At 48.5% G+C, this 17817-nt stretch overlaps 1 protein-coding gene across 2 annotated transcripts in view; it reads left to right on the top strand.

Moving 5' to 3' along the window:
* Positions 1 to 256: 256 nt before the first annotated feature.
* CLIP2 (CAP-Gly domain containing linker protein 2) overlaps positions 257 to 17817 on the top strand; it is a 63942-nt gene continuing 46381 nt past the window's right edge. For both annotated transcript variants that reach the window (XM_054166310.1, XM_054166309.1), the window contains exon 1: positions 257 to 453. In XM_054166310.1, coding sequence (XP_054022285.1) covers positions 342 to 453 — 112 coding nt within the window. In that variant the 5' untranslated portion in view covers positions 257 to 341. The remainder of the gene's footprint in view (positions 454 to 17817) is intronic.

The raw sequence follows: 17817 nt of genomic DNA, 5'->3' as shown, positions 1-17817 counted from the left end.
ATTCCTGTTCAGTCGTTCTGTGAGGTTTGGTTCAGAACTCCAGGGTGAAAGTAAAACTAAGCCTGGGGAAGAGAGTGTAGCATTAGGGTGGGAGATGAAGTCAGTGACCCCCCTTGTTTTACAGGAGAAGAAATGAAAGGTCCTGACTCTCCTAGGGATGGAAGGAAGAAGCTGAGCACTGCTTTCTGGCAGGCTGTTTGGGGCTCTCTCACCCATTCTCTTACTTGATCTCTCTGTGCTTTCCCAGGTTTGTGACAATGGAGGAAGAGGTCCATCATCGAGAAGCCTGAACAGTGATAGCAGGGCAGCTCTTTGAGGCACTGCTCCAGGAGACAGCAAACATGTTGAAGCCAAGTGGACTTAAAATCCCTGGCAGGGCTGGGAAGCACTCCAGCCCGGTGGGACGGACATCGGGGACCACTGCTGCTGCTGTCACCACTGGCTCAAAAGAAGGTAAGGACTTGATTTGGTAGGACATGAGCTCACCCAGGTGAGCTGGCTTAAAGGGAAGGGCCTACTGGTGCCAGTGAAATTCCCCAGCTGTACATAGATTGGTCATTTGCATGGATTAAAACCAGTGTAGTGGGGTGAGTAAATGGCCTCCCTCTCCCAAGTGACTCAAAGACCAGGCAGGTTGTGGAGTGTGTGGAGACAGATGGATCTTCTGGTGTTTAGGGGTGACAGAGAGAGGTGCTGCTCCTGTCTTGCTTGTTTGTGTATGCATACCTGTACAGACACCAATATTTGAAGAGCTGGTAATAGTCAGGCAGATGGGAACCTCACACATGACCTTATTAAGTGCTGTCCCATAGCCATTGCTTCTGGCCTGTGATAATGCAAGAGCAAGAACCACCAGCCACTTAAGGTGATTTCTGCTGTGCTGATTACCTCAGATTAGTGCCTTTGTTTGAACACAATAATTTGAAGCATAGGAATTTAAATAATGACTTCCCTAGACCTATATACACAGCTTTGCTGCCTGCTGATCTTGTATCCAGTGTACACCTCAGCTGGCCAGGCTGCCATTATGCAGCATAATGAACACTTCAAAAGTGTTTGAGGTGTCTTTTGCTAAGACTCATTGGTTTTTTTTCTGGCTTCTTTGGCTGCTGGGTTGTGGGGTTTTTGTTTGGTTGTTTGGTTTGTTTAATTGGATATGATTCAGCAAACGTTCAAGGTGTTAAGTTTTGTATGCAGTGGGTTTTGTTTCACTTCAAGGCTTTTCTGTTGATTCTGAGCAAAAGCACCAGGATGAGGTGTGTCCTGTCAATCCCTGGGTTAGACTTTGAGAGTGTCACTGGTTGCTTCATGAAATATGCCAGCCTCTTGTCCCATAATAATTCAGGCCACTGCCTGCATGCCTGGTGACTCTGCTCTGTGTTTTAATCCCCCAAATGCATAGTGCTTGGGAGAAGCAGGAAAGCCTTGTGCCTTTTAGCACAGGGCAGAGTATTGGTCAAAATTTGCTGTGGTGTGCTATGACAAATTAGTGATTCTGCAAACATGAGGGTCATTAGGCAACACTGTGGTATTTAAACAATGCCCCCCCCGCCCCATCTCTGAAATTTCTGTTGTTTTGGAGCATGAGTGCCTCTCCCTGAACATCCCCTGTTGAGATGGTGTTGCAGGACATCCATTCTGAGACCCTGCTTGCTGCTGAGAGACTCTGGATCTGCTCCATTATTACACACCAAGGGCTCGGCTTTGCTCATGGAGTTCTGGAGAGCAGGCTGGATGAAGCTCTGGCCAGCCTGATCTAGTGTGAGGTGTCCCTGCCCATGGCAGGGGGTTGGAACTAGATGATGTGGTCCTTTCCAACCCTGACTGATTCTATGATTGTATGATTCTTCAGCTGAGCTTTCTCTTCTTTCTTTCTCTTCTTTCAGTGGCAGACAGAGTATGCATCATCTCTCCCAGTCATCTCTGTGAGTTCTGTCCTAGAACAACATTGTAAAAGCCCTAGTTTTCACTTGGGTTTGTGCACATGTGCAAGGCCTTACTTGAGGGGTCAGCCCCTGCATGAGATCATGGACTGAGTTCCAGATCCTTTGGTGTAATGCAGCACTGTAGGGAGTGGAGCAGCATTGAATCATAGAATCAACAAGGTTGGAAAAGACCTCAAAGATCATCAAGTGCAACCTGTCTCCCAAGACCTCATGACTACTAAACCATGGCACCAAGTGCCACGTCCAATCCCCTCTTGAACACCTCCAGGGACGGTGACTCCACCACCTCCCTGGGCAGCACATTCCAATGGCTAACAACTCCCTCTGTGAGAGAGTTGTTAGCCATTGCTCTTTCTTGGCTGAAGACTTGGCCCTAGGTGTAGAGACAAACTCTTGAATTGCACTTTTCTGTGTCTGAGTGGGTTTTATTGCCAGAAAGACTAACTTCTTAATCCAGTATCCAAATCAAAGGCACTGAAGTCTTCCTGGGTGTGTTCGGCAGAGGGAGGTGCAAACTGACAAAGGGAATTCTTAGGGTAAGGTTTATAGGTTTGGCCCTTTATTTTGAAGTGACCCATTTCTCTGTTTCCCTCTTGCTTCTCCTAGTGCTTAACTCTGACAGAAATGAACTGGAAGGACTCCATGGAGCGAGCATTTAGCTACCAGTTGTGCATCCCTCATGGCGCTTCATGCTAGATTTGTAGTTCCAGTGTGACGTGGGGCTCACTTTCAGTTGATTTTCATCACTTTAAAAAAGCCCAACAAACCCAAAACAAGGGGAAAGACCTAAGGCCTGTCTTCCCTTTGGAGGCTCTGCACAGAGGCATCTGGGCAGACACAGTCAGTGAGTGTGTTTTGGTCTCAAAGAGTCAGGCAGCACCGCCAGCCAGCACCGGCGCCCGCCGCAGCCTTTCCGCTGAATGCTGCACTTGTTTGCTGGAGCTTCTTTGTGCCTTGTGCAGCCCCAGCCATCTGTCACTGAGATAGCTGTGCAGCAGAGCTGGCCTAGCGTGGGCAGGATCTGCTCCAAACTGAGTCTGACCTTTGCCTGAGAAGCTCTAAAATGAGTTTTATTTCTGGGAAAAATGTGTACTGGGAAGGGGAGAAGTTTCAGGATGATGGTTTGGTGCTGTGCAGCCAGGGTGTAATGAGCTGTGCTGCTGCTCCTCTGCCTCCCAGGGTGGTGCAGAGGGCTTTCAGGAGTTGTGGAGCTGCTGGAGCAATCACAGCACTGAGCTGTTCCTTCCTAGGTGAGAACAGAGCACCAGGGTGTGCTAGATGGGTAGCTGCAACAGGACGTGCAGCGCCCTCTTTGCCATCAACCCTACCATCGCCACCTTGCTCTGTTGTCCACACTGAGGTGGTATCTTCCAGACTGGGTGTCAACAGAAGGTGCTGGTTCTCCAGTGGTACCTGAGAGTTGTCAGAGAGCCATTAGATGCAAGTGAATTTTGAAAAGCTTCACACTTTCTTCCTCCTGCCTTCCCATAAGCTGATCAGTCTTGCCTGCAGAAGTGCAAGCACATGGACCTTTCCTTCGTTCTTACTCTGGAGCACACAAAGATGCTTTGGTTTCTGCTTTCTCTTTCCCCCAGCACTCTGTTCATAGTCTTGTGTAGGAAGTCAAGTGCCTCTCATCCATCTCTCTCCCTTTCCCAGGCAGTGGAAATTGTACCTTGTTAAATACTTCCATGTGCTCTTGACAACTTGCTCCTGTGTAACAGAGCAGAGGGCTGATGCAGATGTAAGATGCTCTGTGTGTATCCATATGGAATTTCATGATTCATGCCTGTAGGTTGCAAGAGAGACCAAGCATGATGTAGTCTGGCTCAGTCTGCCAGAGTTATTTCTCATGAAAACTTATTTGGAGCCCCTGTTTCCTTCCACCTTGTGGAGTGTCCTCTTTGAACTTCCCTGGAGTGGCGAGTCACTGTGTCTCCTACCTGAGCTGGTGCTTTCAAAACCTCACAAGGTGGTGTTCTGGGGTAGGTGCATTGGTTTCTTGTGGGCAGGGCCTTTTGTTTTTGTCAAGTAGAGCTGAAATGGTCATTTCCACTGAAACACAATGGAAGACTGGCACCTGGTGTGGATTCTTGGGAGAAAATTAGCCTTGCTGAGTGGTGCCCGTGCTGACTATCCCCCTCTGTCTGTCCCGTAAAGCTGGAACAATGGAAGACTAAATTGTGCTGCTTTGTGGTAATGCTTTTCCTTAAACCCAGACTGAAAATTCATCTCTAGCCCTTGCAGAAGAGGATTTCCCACAAATGTGTTGGCTTGTTTCCCATGCTTCAAGTCAAAGTACTATTCCCAATCCCTTGTGCAAAAGAGGTTTGTGCAAAAGGTGTGGGTCACTGGTAAAGGGCTCAGTATAATGTTTGGATTGCTGGCTGCTTCCAGAGCTCATGTGTCTTGATTTCTTTCCCACCCTCCTCTTGGAAAAGCTTTTGGAGCTGCAAGAGGGAGAGAGAATGGAAGCTGTGATGAATGGGTCCACACAGCCCTCCCAGCTGGTGGAACAGGTGAAAGCTGCTGGGAATGGAAGTGTTCACATTTCAGGGTGGCTTTCGTCTGCTCAGAGCAGCATTGGAGTAACTTGGTTGGAGGAGAAACTCTTGCCTTTCACATTGTGTTTTTCTGCTTTTTGTGGGTCTTAAATCTCTTCTGCAACTTAAGAATTCTGGCAAAAAGGGAAGGAAAAAAATACCAAAAACAAGGAGGAAAATTAGTATTTGGAGATGGAGCTGGGCAAGACAGGTTGGACTTGATGATCCTCGAGGTCTTTTCCAACCTTACTGATTCTGTGATCAAGGCTGGAAGCCAAAAAGATGACTGGCTCCATAGGGCAACTCAAATATGGATGCTATGAGCCTGAGCTGTGCTAGTTAGTGGGGTGGTTTAGTTGTGCTTGGGTTCTGGTTGCTGATCAGCTGAGGCTGGTTAGGTGCTGGGGGATGGTTACTGCTGTGCTGATGGGATGAGTTTCACAGTGCTCAGCTGTGGTCAGAGCTGTCAGCCCAGCCTGAGTGGGATCAGCTGCTCCTGGCATTGGAGAATAAGGAGAAGAGGCCAGGAGAGGGTTGGACAGAGTGGACTACATGGGTTGCCACTCAGGCCTCTCTTTGCATTTAGAGGTTTCCTTTGGCTGCTCTGTGGCATAATCTTTTTATCAGGGATGAATCTGGTGGAGTCTGTCAGGGTGCAGAGGGAGTTAACTTTCCTTTCAGATTTGTTATTTAGAAATGCAGTTACCTTCTGGGGGCTGCTTCTGGTTTCAGAGACTCAGCAATTCTATATGGATAGATCTCTTTGTCTACATCTAGAGCCTTCCTTTAATGAGCTCTACCTGCTTGAATTCTGCTGGAGGAGTCACAAATCTCTTCATCCCCTTAGCAGTTGTAAAACCAGTGCCTAGTTCTTACCTTCCCCAACAGGAAATCTTAATTCCTTTTTTAGTTATCTGCAACAGGGTTAACAGCAGCATCTTGGCAAATTAACCTGGAAGTCAGCTGCTTGCCCCTCAAGTTTCTCAGGATTTTGTTGGAGTAAATTGGCTGGATGCATAGCAATAAGAAGTATTTTCTGTTGCCTCTAGGATTATGTTGCAGTAAAACAGAGAGAGGGAAGGTGTCATAGAATCATAGGGTTGGAAAAGACTTCAGAGATCATCAAGTCCAACCTAATACCTCCTGGAACTGAACCATGGCTCCAAGTGCCCCATCCAGGCCTTTTTTGAACACCTCCAGGGACAGGGACTCCACCACCTCCCTGGGCAGCACATTCCAATGGCCAATTACTCCTTCTGGGAAGAACTTTCTCCTCACTTCAAACCTAAACCTCCCCTGGCACAGCTTGAGACTGTGTCCTCTTGTTCCAGTGCTGGTTGCCTGGGAGAAGAGACCAAACCCCACCTGTCTACAACCTCCCATCAGGTAGCTGTAGACAGCAATAAGGTCTCCCCTGAGCCTCCTCTTCTCCAGGCTAAACCACCCCAGCTCCCTCAGCCTCTCCTCACAGGGCTGTGCTCCAGACCTCTCCCCAGCCTCGTTGCCCTTCTCTGGACATGTAATGAAAGACCCTTCCTAAGAAATTGCCCAAAAGAAAACAATACATCAACCCCAAAATGGTGTTAACCCAGGGCTAGGTGAGACCACAAGACTCACAAGATTGTCATGTCCTCTGTCTTCAGGATCCTGCATTGTGTACTCCAGTGTTCCCCTGTTTTTGTTAGCCTCATCCCTGGAGGTTTTTAAGGCCATGTTGCATGTGGCTCTGAGCAACTTGAGGTAGTGCGAGGTGACCCTGCCCATGGCAGGGGGGTTGGAACTAGGTGATCCTTGAGGTCCCTTCCAACCCCAGCACCCTGAAGGGAGGTTGTAGCCAGGAGGGGGTTGGTCTCTTCTCCCAGGCACCCAGCGCCAGAACAAGAGGACACAGTCTCAAGCTGCACCAGGGGAAGTTTAGGCTGGAGGTGAGGAGAAAGTTCTTCACTGAGAGAGCTGTTGGCCATTGGAATGTGCTGCCCAGGGAGGTGGTGGAGTCCCCATCCCTGGAGGTGTTCAAGAGGGGATTGGATGTGGCACTTGGTGCCATGGTTTAGTCATGAGGCCTGTGGTGACAGGTTGCACTTGATGATCTTTGAGGTCTCTTCCAACCTTGGTGATTCTGTGATTCTCAACACACATCTCTTGCTCAAACATCTCAATAGACCTCAACACCAGATGTGTCCTTGATGAAGAATTCATGGCTCACTAACGAGGGAGCTGGGGCAGATTGTTCTCAGGTAATCACTGATGCTTTGGCAGTGTCTTACCATAGCCTTGCTTTTCTTTTCTTTTTAAGTCAAACTGCAGAAGCTGTCTGGTTTTGTACCAGTCTCTTCATTCTCATTCTGCAACAAGCAGGGGACCAAAAAAAAAAACCCCACAAAACTACTGTTTTGTCCCCAAACAAAAGAAATAGGATTGCAGTGTCCGGAGCAGCTGATTGACTGGCACAGGCATAGGGAGCTAATTCTTCTCTATTCAAAGGCTTTGTGGCTCTTGATTAATATTAACTTGGGGTGTTGTGCACTGGTGAATGGAGAGAAAAGACCCCACATGGTGGGGCCAGGGGCTGCTATTATTTCTAGCAAACCTTTGGTTTTGCTGTTTTGCTTCAGGCCTGGCGGAGCGCTCGGTATTGTCAGCTCTCATCTGAGCCCTGTCCTCCCTTAAATCCATGCTGCAAGCATGAATGGACAGTCCTGCAGTGGGATTAGGGAATCCTTGCTGGAAAGGCATCCCTCCCTGCTTGCTCCAAGTTTGATGAGCTCGTGTTTTCTCTTTGCTGTGTGCACAGCATCTCCAGTCCCTGGGGGAGTTGGGAGGATGAGGTGCCAAGGAGTGTGTTTTAAGATCAAATGCCTCTGACTCCTGCAGGATCAGCAGATTATCTATCAATTAGTAGCAAGAGCTACAGTTCCCAGGCAGTCACCTGTCCAGGAAGTTATCAGATAACCTGAAGGAAAGCAAGGCTGTGTTTTCAAGGGCTGCACAGGAAAAAAAAAACTGCTTGTTTGCTGATTCAGGAATGATGTGCAGCTCAGATCATAGGATCATAGAATTGCTTTGGCTGGAAAAGACCTCTGAGTCCAACCATTGATCTAGCACCCCTAAACCATGTCCTGAAGTGCTATGTCCAGGTGGTTTTCTGAACACCTCCAGGGATGGTGACTTCACCACCTCCCTGGGCAGCCTGTTCCAGTGCCTGACCAACACAGAAGTGAGGCTGGGAATGGAACCATAGTGGCTGATGGTCAGTGCAGCTGAGGTGTAGGAGCTGTAGGGGGGAGGTTTAGGCTGGATGTTAGGAAGTTCTTCACAGAAAGAGAGATTGGCCATTGGAATGTGCTGCCCAGGGAGGTGGTGGAGTCACCATCCCTGGAGGTGTTTAGGAAGAGACTGGATAGGGTGCTTGGTGCCATGGTTTAGTTGATTAGATGGTGTTGGGTAGTAGGTTGGATTCGATGATCTCAAAAGTCTTTTCCAACCTGGTTAATTCTATTCTATTCTATTCTATTCTCTATTTTATTCTATTCTATTCTCTATTCTATTCTATTCTCTATTCTTTATTCTATTCTATTCTTTATTCTATTCCTTATTCTATTCTATTCTATTCTTATTTCTATTCTATTCTATTCTAACTGCAGCTACCACTGGAGAAGCTTTGCTGGGTGGTTGTTGGAGCTTGAGTGTGTTGGTTCATCATTGCTGTGGGGTGACTGAAGTGCCCTGTGTGTAGGTCCCATCCTCCTGTCCAAATCCACTCACTCATGGACACTGCTGGTCTCGTGAGCCCTTCTGTGCTTGCTTCTAATCCTCGCTGTGTACCCAGAAGCCAAATCTTTTCTGGCATGGCTGGGGACCAACCATTTGTTCACACAGGGCTTGTATTCAGCTCACGTGTCCCTTGCATGAGCCACTCTGCCATCCTGCAGCCTGAAACATGATTTAAACTGAGGTTGGTAGGGGGTTTTTGGAGGTGGTGATTCCCCCACCCCTTCCAGTCCCCTCCTCGAATAGGGAAAGGACCTTTGGCCACACTCCTCTCCCAAGGAGAAGCGGTTTGACGCCTTCTAAGCACTCCAGAAGGGCAGTGACTCAATCTTGATTTAATCAGCTTTACAGGTGACATATAGAGACAACTGGGAGTCTGCTTTTAATTGTCTTAATCATTAGATGCTCTTAGAAGGATTTGATATAGTTAATCCTTAATATTCAGTGCACTCATTGTAGAATGAGATACGAGCAGATTCTGAAGGCCTGTGGAGGTCAGACACCCTCCTGCTCTCTCTGTCTGTAGCTCCCTGCAGAACAGCAGGGAAAGAAAATCTGCTTCTCACAGATGTTCAGCTTATGGTGGTTTGAGTATAATGAACTGAATCCCATTGAGTTGGGCTGGTGTAAGTCTGGAGCAACCTCAGTACGCTGCTGGTTACGCTCACTGGAGTAAGGCTGCAGCTTCAGGGCAGGATCCGCCCCTGCGTGTTCTGCCTTGAACAATCAAGCTAATCCTGCAAGAGCTGATTAATCATTAGAGGCCTGAGCCAATGTTCATTGAAATCAAAGGAAAGATTCCCTTTGGCATAGATGGATTTGGGGTGAGAAACCATAGGATTACAGCAGCATCAGGCTGTTGCCACGGAGTGTTGACTGCTGGTTGGATGTAACCATCGCACACTGACCCTGCATGTGAACATCCTCCTTGCAAGCAGTTAAATAGGGGAACAGATCTCCACAAAAGCCTTAAAATGCTTAGAAGCCAGCTATTTTTTCTGTGCTTACTTTGGATTCAGTAGGGTATTTAGTTGCTTTCCTTATAAAGGTGCTAGCAAACAATGGAAAGAAATTGAGTCTGTACATGGTAGTGAGGTCTGGAAGAAATCTCCACCTATCTGAGTGCTCGCTATAAAATAATGAAGAGTTCTCACAACTGGGCTGTGACTTAAGCAGCTCCGTTCAGAACACAGCTGATGGTCACTCCACTACAGAATGTGACTGTTCTGGCACAATAAATGTGTCCCCTGTGTGCTCCCTCCGGGTGGTGGATGGCCTTGGGGGACGAAGCAGAGCCGTTTACTCACATCAGCTTGTTTACAGAAGTCTCCCTGAGACAGGAAATATTTGTGCATGGGGCTTTTTAAAGGGTTGCAGAGGAAGTCAGTGATGAACTTTGGCCACAAGCACCTCTTAAAAACTGAACCTACACCAGGAATTCAGGAATTCATTTGTCTGATCTGGTGCAGAGTGCTCTAATTTGCAGGCAGTGTTAGCAGGAGTTAACTGCTGCTGCAGGAGCCTTCCCCAGCTGCTTTATGGACTCCTACCAAGCAGGAGCTGTAAGTCATTTCTCACTTTCTGTAATTATAAGCCTGCTATGCACACATGAAACCTCACTGTTTAGACACTCCAAATGCTTCACCACCAGCTGTGAAGCCTGGGGCTCTGAGGTAGGTCAGTATTAACTCTGTTTTTACAGGAGGCAAGTTAAAGAACTAGGTCTTGCCCCATGTCACCCTGTGAGTCAGGGGTGAAAGTGGAACAGTTATCCTGGCCAGCAGGTTTTTCTGGCCTTTTGCCCTTCTGGTCCTGGCACCAGGAGCAGCAGCTTCCCCCTCTGATGCTGCTTCCCCTGGTTCTTTTCATTGACTGATGTGCTGTGTCCGCAAACAGGAGTGGAGTTGTAATTTGGCTGAGGGTACACAGTCATTGAGCAGTTAAGTGTCTCAGCCTTGCACTTTGGGGTGTGTTTGTCTTATTTCACACTTAAACCTGTACAGCTGTTTAGGATTCACATCCCTGAAGGTAAGAACAGCCTTATGTACTGCTGTTTAGTTTATTTCATAGGATTTCTTATTGCAGAATATTACATCTGGAGATACTGGCTGAAAAACTCCTGCCAGAAATGTGAAGGGGTTGATAGAGACTTTGAACAAAACCAAACCCATCAGGTAAGATGCTGAGAAAATCTTGACCCCTAAAAAGAGCTTGGAGACATCATCCTCACTGACTGACTGCTGCTTTGGCTGGCTGTGTTCAGAGGGCAAAGCATAAAACTGATCATCTGAGAAGGTTCTGAAGAAAGTGGCATAAAAGGGAGGGTAATTCAACTGTGAGTCTTTCAAACCAGTAACATGTACTGGGATTGGGAGCATACTGTGTGCTGATGGGTAGTCAGGGTGCATGGTGGGACCATATACTGAGGCTTTGCTACAGCTCAAATAGTCAGCTCCTACAGCTTTGTCCCTGATCTCTCCCTTCACATTACAAATTCCACCACCATCCCTTCTCACTTCACCCACCATCCCTCCTGCAAGGGGCAGGCTATCATTGCTGGTGATCCCTGAGACTTAAAGCTGTTGAGTTTGAGATACCTGCTGTAGGTTTCCATGTTCATGCCATAGCTCAGGTATTTTTTAGGGGCAGATCTGGATCATGGTCATGTATATTAGAATCAGAGAATCAATAAGGTTGGAAGAGACCTCAAAGATCATCAAGTCCAACCTGTCACCCAACACCTCATGACTACTAAACCATGGCACCAAGTGCCATGTCCAATCCCCTCTTGAACATCTCCAGGGATGTTTCAGGCACCCCTGTGCCTGGTGTCCACCAGTCACTGGCTCCTGTGCCCTCAGCTCTGAAGCTTGGCTGGACCTTGCAAACCTCAGTGCCTTCCTTACAGGCACCAGGTAAGGGGAGGAAGGAGAGTTTGAGAGGCATGAGATTTCTCTAGCCAAAAGATATTAGGACAAGGACTGATGATTTTCAGCTGAAAGAGGGAGATTTAGACTGGAGCAAAGGAAGACATTTTTTATGCTGAGACCCTGGCCCAGGTTGCCCAGAGAGGTGGGAGATGCCCCATCCCTAGAACCATTCCAGGTCAGGTTGCTGGGACTCTGAGCAACCTGTTCTAGTTGTACATACGTCCCTGATGACTGTGGGGGAGTTGGACTAGATGACCTTGAAAGGTCCCTTCCAACCCAAACCGTTCTCTGATTCTATGACATGACCTGGAGAAGCCACAACTCTCAGGATACAGCAGATAACCATGCATGCTTCCTGGCTGGAATTCTGTGTTGGCAGCAAAGGGCAGGATGCTGCCCAACTCTGCAGAGCAGTCAGGGCACAGGCAGGGCCCTGCAGAGGCAGCTTGGGGGGGGGGGGGTGGAAATAGGGATCAGATATCTGCTGGAAATAGGTGATTGGATTTGCTGCAAGTAGTGCCCGATCGTGTACGGCTCGCTGGCTTTGGAACTGGATACTTAGCTGTTTAAGCCAGATATTTGGAATAAAGTAGATGAGTCAGTGTTAATCTGCTCTCAAATATCCTTTTTATTAGATTAGGCCAAACAAACCCAGCCCAACACACTGCATCCTGCGTAGCATGGCTGTGTGGACAATCAGCCCATTGTGAGGCCTTCGCAGGAGAGGTGGAGTCTGCGCGGGGCGGGATGGCTGCAAAAAGAAAGGGCTGATGGAGCCATGAATCCGAGCTGTGTTTCAGCACACAGCAGCCCTAGGCTTGTGTGCCAGTTTATTTGGCAATTAAGTGATGTTGGTCTTTAGCTCTCCCTCAGTTCCCCTGGGCTTCTGGTCCCGCTCTCAGGCAAGGTGGATGGATGGTTTGAGGGGTGGTCTAATTGTGCTGCTGTCGTGTTTCTGGTGAGAAGGGGGAAAACCTGACAGGCAAGACAGAAAGCGTGCTGCTTGCCTTCCTGCTGGTACCTTCTTCCTAACAGCCAATCTGAATCTAAAAAACCATTTCTGGTTTTATTTTCCATTCCCCCCTAGTTCTATCCTGACCTGACACCCTAAAAAGTCCCTCCCCAGCTTTCTTGTAGGCCTTCTTAATTTACTGGAAGGCCACAATTAGGTCTCCTCAGAACCTTCTCTTCTCCAGACTGAGCAGCCCCAACTCCCTCAGTCTGTCCTCATAGGATAGCAGCTCCAGCCCTCTGATCATCCTCATGGCCCTTCTCTGGACATGTTCCAGCATCTCCACATCCTTCCTGAAATAGGGTCTCCAGAACTGGATGCAGTACTCCAGGTGGGGTCTCACCAGAGCAGAGCAGCAATTGGTAGATTCAGATTGGATGTTAGGAAGAAATTCTTCCCCATGAGGGTGGTGAGACACTGGAATAGGTTGCCCAGGAGGGTGGTAGAAGCCTCATCCCTGGAGGTTTTTAAGGCCAAGCTGGATGTGGCTGTGAGCAACCTGCTGTAGTGTGAGATGTCCCTGCCCATGGCAGGAGGATTGGAACTGGATGATCCTTGAGGTCCTTTCCAACCCTGACAATTCTCTGATTCTGTGATTCATGGAACAGTGGCTTAACTCTGCTGTCTTCCAGGATAGTTGATTACACTGAAAAGAAGCCTCTCAGCATCTAATAAGGAGCTAATTAAATATACTTCTTCATTGCTGCACATTAAGTGTTAAATTGTTGTACTTTTTTTTCCTCAAGACTAGCTGCAGACAGGGCATGAGAATGTACCTTCCATGGCTGCAGGCTGAGGTCTTGCAAAGAGCCCCAGTCCTGTCAGAAGGAAGCAGAGCAAAGTAATATTGGAGACCTGGGAGGAAACCTTGTGCTTGTACCTAGGAAAAGTATTTGAGGCTCAGCAGGTAGAAATGAGAAATTGTCAGTCAAGAGAGTAAGAGTAGGGAAGATCTTAACTCATGGTCTATTGCTACATGTCTAGCCCTTAAATGGGGAAGACCTTCCAGGTACCAGCACAGCACTCATTGCCTGAGCTTGCAACTTCTACCTGCACAAATGCATCCCTGGCTTGAATTAAAGATGCTTTGAGCTTGCACTAGAGGCACATAGACCTCCCAAATGCTGCTAGTCCTGAACTGATAGTGCAGCAGGAGCACAGGTGTGAAGGACATGGCTCATCAACTGTCATGTCAGGCAGAGAGCTTCCCTACAGAGAGCTAATCTGTCTTGGATGGGGAAACCAGATCACCTGAGAGCTGTAAGAGATGTTTATAATGCTTGTTACATAGCTGGAGTAAGTGCTGTGCCCAGAGGCAGCCTCTGCCAGAGTCAGAGTGGAACTAGGCTCTCTCCTGATCATTTAACCTTCCTTTCCCCTGGATTAGAGATGTGGCCACTTTGCTTGTGCATGGCTGCTCAGGCTATGTCCTGGGAGTAAATATCCTGAGTCAATGCACACACAGCAACTTCTCCTGCAGCACATCCTTTGCACAGGCTGCTTATGGTTTTGGGGCTGCTTGTGCCCTGCTCTGGCTCCTGTCTGCTTGTCAAGTAGTAATTACCCTCTAGATGGACCAAGCCAGGCTATTTTTTGGTACCTTCACTTCTACATTTTATTGAGGGTGAGCTAATTCCATCATTTCTAAGTGATTAAGTCAGTGGCCTTCTGTTTGCACCTGCTTGAGCAATGTACTGCTTGGCTGCTCATCTCTTTCAGACAGTGCTGTAGATGGTTAGGAATGGCACTGGAATCCATCCAGGTAGATTTTAGAATAGAATAGAATAGAATTAACCAGGCTGGAAGAGACCTTTGAGATCGAGTCCAACCTATCATCTGACACCATCCAATCAACTAAACCATGGCACCAAAGAGTCACAGATTGCATGGGTTGGAAGTGACCCTCCAAGGTCATCTTGTCCAACCGCCCTGCAGTCAGCAGGGACATCTCCACCTAGATCAGGCTGCCCAGGGCCACATTGAGTCTAAGTGTCTGCAGGGACAGGGCCTCAACCACATCTCTGGGCAGCCTGCTCCAGTGTCTCACCACTCTCATTGTGCTGAACTTCCTCCTGATGTCCAACCTAAATCTGCCCTGCTCCAGTTCCAAACCATTGTCCCTTGTCCTATCACCACAGGCCCCTCTAAGCAGTCCCTCCTCAGCCTTCCTGTAGGTCTCTTTCACGTATTGAAATGTAGCTCTAAGGTCTCTCTGGAGCCTTCTTTTCTCCAGGCTGAACAGCACCAGTCCTTCAAGCTGGTGGATTCTGCCTGTGCCACTGCAGTAGCTCTGAGGTCCCTTCCAACCCAAGCCATTATATGGTTCTAAGATTCTTGGGAAACATGAAAGAAAATTAGGAAAACAACCCAATCCTGCAGCCAGGGAGGATCTCCCTGCTCCTCTTTTGCTTGGGGATGATGCCTGAGCAAGAATCCTACACTTTAAAAGGCTGTGAACTTTCAAACCCCTGCTGCTTGATGGCTTTCCTGGTGGAGAGAGAGCCCTGCGCTTTGCTTGGCTGCTCTTTGCAGCGTGTTCGGTACTCGAGATACATTTCTCCGGTTCAGAAGGTGTCCTGAGACCGCTCCTCGAGCTGTGCTGGTGGCAGTGCTGTGCCTGGGAAATCGTTTATAAATGTCTCATTAAAGACCTGCGTCTGCCTCCTTTTCTTTCTCGGGTGTGTTTCTTTGCCATCGGATCAGCTCGCTGAGCGCAGCTGTCCTCACTTCCGTGCGAGCAGCCCCCAAACCGCGCCGGTGCCGCGCAAATTCCCACAGCCTCAGCCACCGCCGGCAACTGCCCGCGCTGGGGTCTGCGGGCACGGCGGGCTGAGCCGCAGCTCCTTCCCAAGCCTTGCCTTGCTTCTTTTAGAGGCTTTTTTCTCTTTTTCCTTTTTTTTTTTTTTTTTTCTTTCTTTCCTTTTCTTCCCCCGCCTCAGAAGTTTGCTTTGTGCTAGGTTTATAAAGAAGCTGAACATATGGTGCGACCGCAGCTCCGCCAGCGGAGAGCCGGCGAGGCGTGAGCGGTGCCGGTGAGTCGAGGGGAGGTTGTGTCCTGCGGGGTCGTTTGGGCTGCGGAAGGGAGCTCACTGCGCGGGGCAGGAGCCATCTCTGTGAGTGGATCTCCTCCAGGTGGTGTTCTTGGGGCTGTCTCTTGGGCTACCTCCGTACTGGGCTCTCCCCCAGTCTGCTTTCTAAGGACCCTTTTTGTCCTTAGGGTCTTTTAGTAGCTGCGGTGGTGTGGGCGATGCAATCCCGATACGGAGCTGGGGGGACAGGACTTGGTGAATCTCCACAGCTAAAGGCTTGGTTAAATGGAAACAGAGATCCTCTAGTTTGGAACAAGCTAGAGTGAATAAAGTGACTGGTGCTTCCAAGTGGAATAGTCTCTAGCTGAAGTGATTTTTTATTACTTATTTATGGAACAATGAAGCCTGTATTATTCCACAACCCACCAGAGGTTACTTTAGTACAGTCCTAGTTTCTCAAATGTGTCTGTGACTTATTTCTAGAGGCTGGGGAGGAAGGCATGGGTGCTCCATTCTGTTGTCAAATCCCACCTTAAGGTGTGGGGGTTTTTTCCCACTACTTTCTGGGAAAGCAGGGTGCAGCTCCAGGGGTGATAGGTGGGCTGGCAAATGTTGAGTAGCATATTGAAGCATGAGTGGTGGAAGAATATACTGAATGGTTTCAAAAGTAACTCTGATGTAAAAATTAAGGCTGTGGTCTTGGGATGAGTGGATCCAGCCATATGCTGCAGGTTAATAATCCCTCAGTGAAGGAAACCTTGTGCATTGCCTCCCAGTTGCTTGCCTCCCTGTCGCTTTGTGCTGCCAAATCCTCTCTGCTTTTGTGTATTTTCTTGCACTGTTGGTTGTTGGAAAAACTTGGAACTCCTCACACATAACAAATACACACCTATGCTGTTTCTTGCTTTTAAGAATTGTACTGGATCTGATCTAGCAGAGCTGGTAAACCCCGGAGTCCTCCATCCCTCCCGTCTCCAGTGGGCACCAAGACTGTGCCTCTCGCCTGTGGCAGGGCAGATTTCGTACCAGCCAGCCTCCTGAATGAGACCTTTATAAGAAAGCCTTTGTTCATCACTTCTGTTTGAGGTTCAGTGCCCTTCCCAGCTGCCCTTGTGAAGACAAATATCTGCCTCAATGGACATCTCCTTGCATGCAGTGCAGAGCAGCTTTGCAGTGGTTCTCATTCGCTTTTGCTTGCTCGTTCATACTTCTCGCTCATTTTCTTCTTGTCCTTTTTTCCTTTCCCCTCATCACAGGTTTCTTTCTAGGTATGTCTCCTCCCTTCAAAGGAGCTAGAGCCAGCAATGCTGAAGTTGTATCACATCTTAATATTCACACCAGGGTGGTTATTGCAGAGAACAGCAGGGGCAATACATTTCCAGGGTGCCAGATGCAGAGCTCGTCTCTGTGCCAGATTACAGCCCCAACTTTTCAGCTTTGAACTTGCAGAGCTTTCAGTCGTTGTTTCCAAGTCAGCCATAAATCTCTTGGGCTGCTTCCTCCCACAATGTGCTGCCAGGCATTTGGCAGTTGCCTGCAAAGCATTGCTTTTTCTCCAGTCACCTCTTCCCTCTCCATTTCTGCCTTACCCTCCAGCTTGAAAGCACTGTGATAAATCTTGCAGCAAACAGCTGCTTCATTGCTGTGCTCCATGATTTGAATTTGGGTATGGGAGAGTGGGCTGGCTTTCATTTGATTGCCAACAGCATCATGTCTGTGTAACCCAAGCTGCTCTGAGAAGCTCCAATCCCATCGTGGGAACCTAGAAATTATATCTGGTGAGGCCTTGCTGTCGCCAAATGTTGTGAAGGCAGCAGGCAGCCAGCTCTTCTGCTGTGGGACACCCTTCAGCCTGTGTGACTGCTGCTGCTGCCAGGTGAAGCTCTGTGCTCTGTCTGCAGAGGTGGCAGCTGCTGGAGGTGCAGCAGGTTGTACCTCCTTGTCTCTTGCCTCGTAGTCCAACTAGTGGAATGAATAGGAACTTGAGTGTTTGACAACAGATACTCTGGGCTGTCCTTCATTCCCTTTTCTGCTGGAGAAGCTCTCATCTGCTCTGCTCTCCACCAGGTAGTGCATTTTTGTGATGTAATCCCTGGAGATGAAGTGGCATTGCAGGCCCAGAGAGCCTTACAGTAACTGCTATGTAAAAGCTGTAGGTAAAAACCCCAGAGCCAGAAGCTGGTAGATCCTTGGCTATAGAGCCAGCAGGCTGCTATTCTACACCTCCAGCTCACAGTGGAGGGTGATGCTCTGTTGAATGGGAAAGCATCATCCACCACAAGTGCTTGATGTCCTAGATACAGGCTGCAGTTTGAACAGGATCAGTGTCTGATATCCTCGCTGAGACCATATCCCTGAGCACTGAACCAAGCAGCAAGGCAGGCTGCTCTCTTGGCTCTTAAGCTTGTAGTTAAGCCTTGGTCAGTAAAAATGTACATTACCCATTTAGCTGGCACCCCTGGGACCAGCAGTGGAGATTTTTAGCTGACAAAAATCTCCCTTGGCTTCAAATGGGCCTGCCCTTAAGTCCTGCCCAGGTGGGAGGGAGCAGAGCTGAAATGTTTTGGGGGTTTTTCAGTAGTTAGT

This window comes from Dryobates pubescens, chromosome 13 (genome assembly GCF_014839835.1).
Source record: "Dryobates pubescens isolate bDryPub1 chromosome 13, bDryPub1.pri, whole genome shotgun sequence".
NCBI classification, from domain to species: Eukaryota; Metazoa; Chordata; class Aves; order Piciformes; family Picidae; genus Dryobates; species Dryobates pubescens.
Note: the sequence above shows the minus strand (reverse complement) of the source record. Positions and strands in the feature narration are given on the sequence as shown.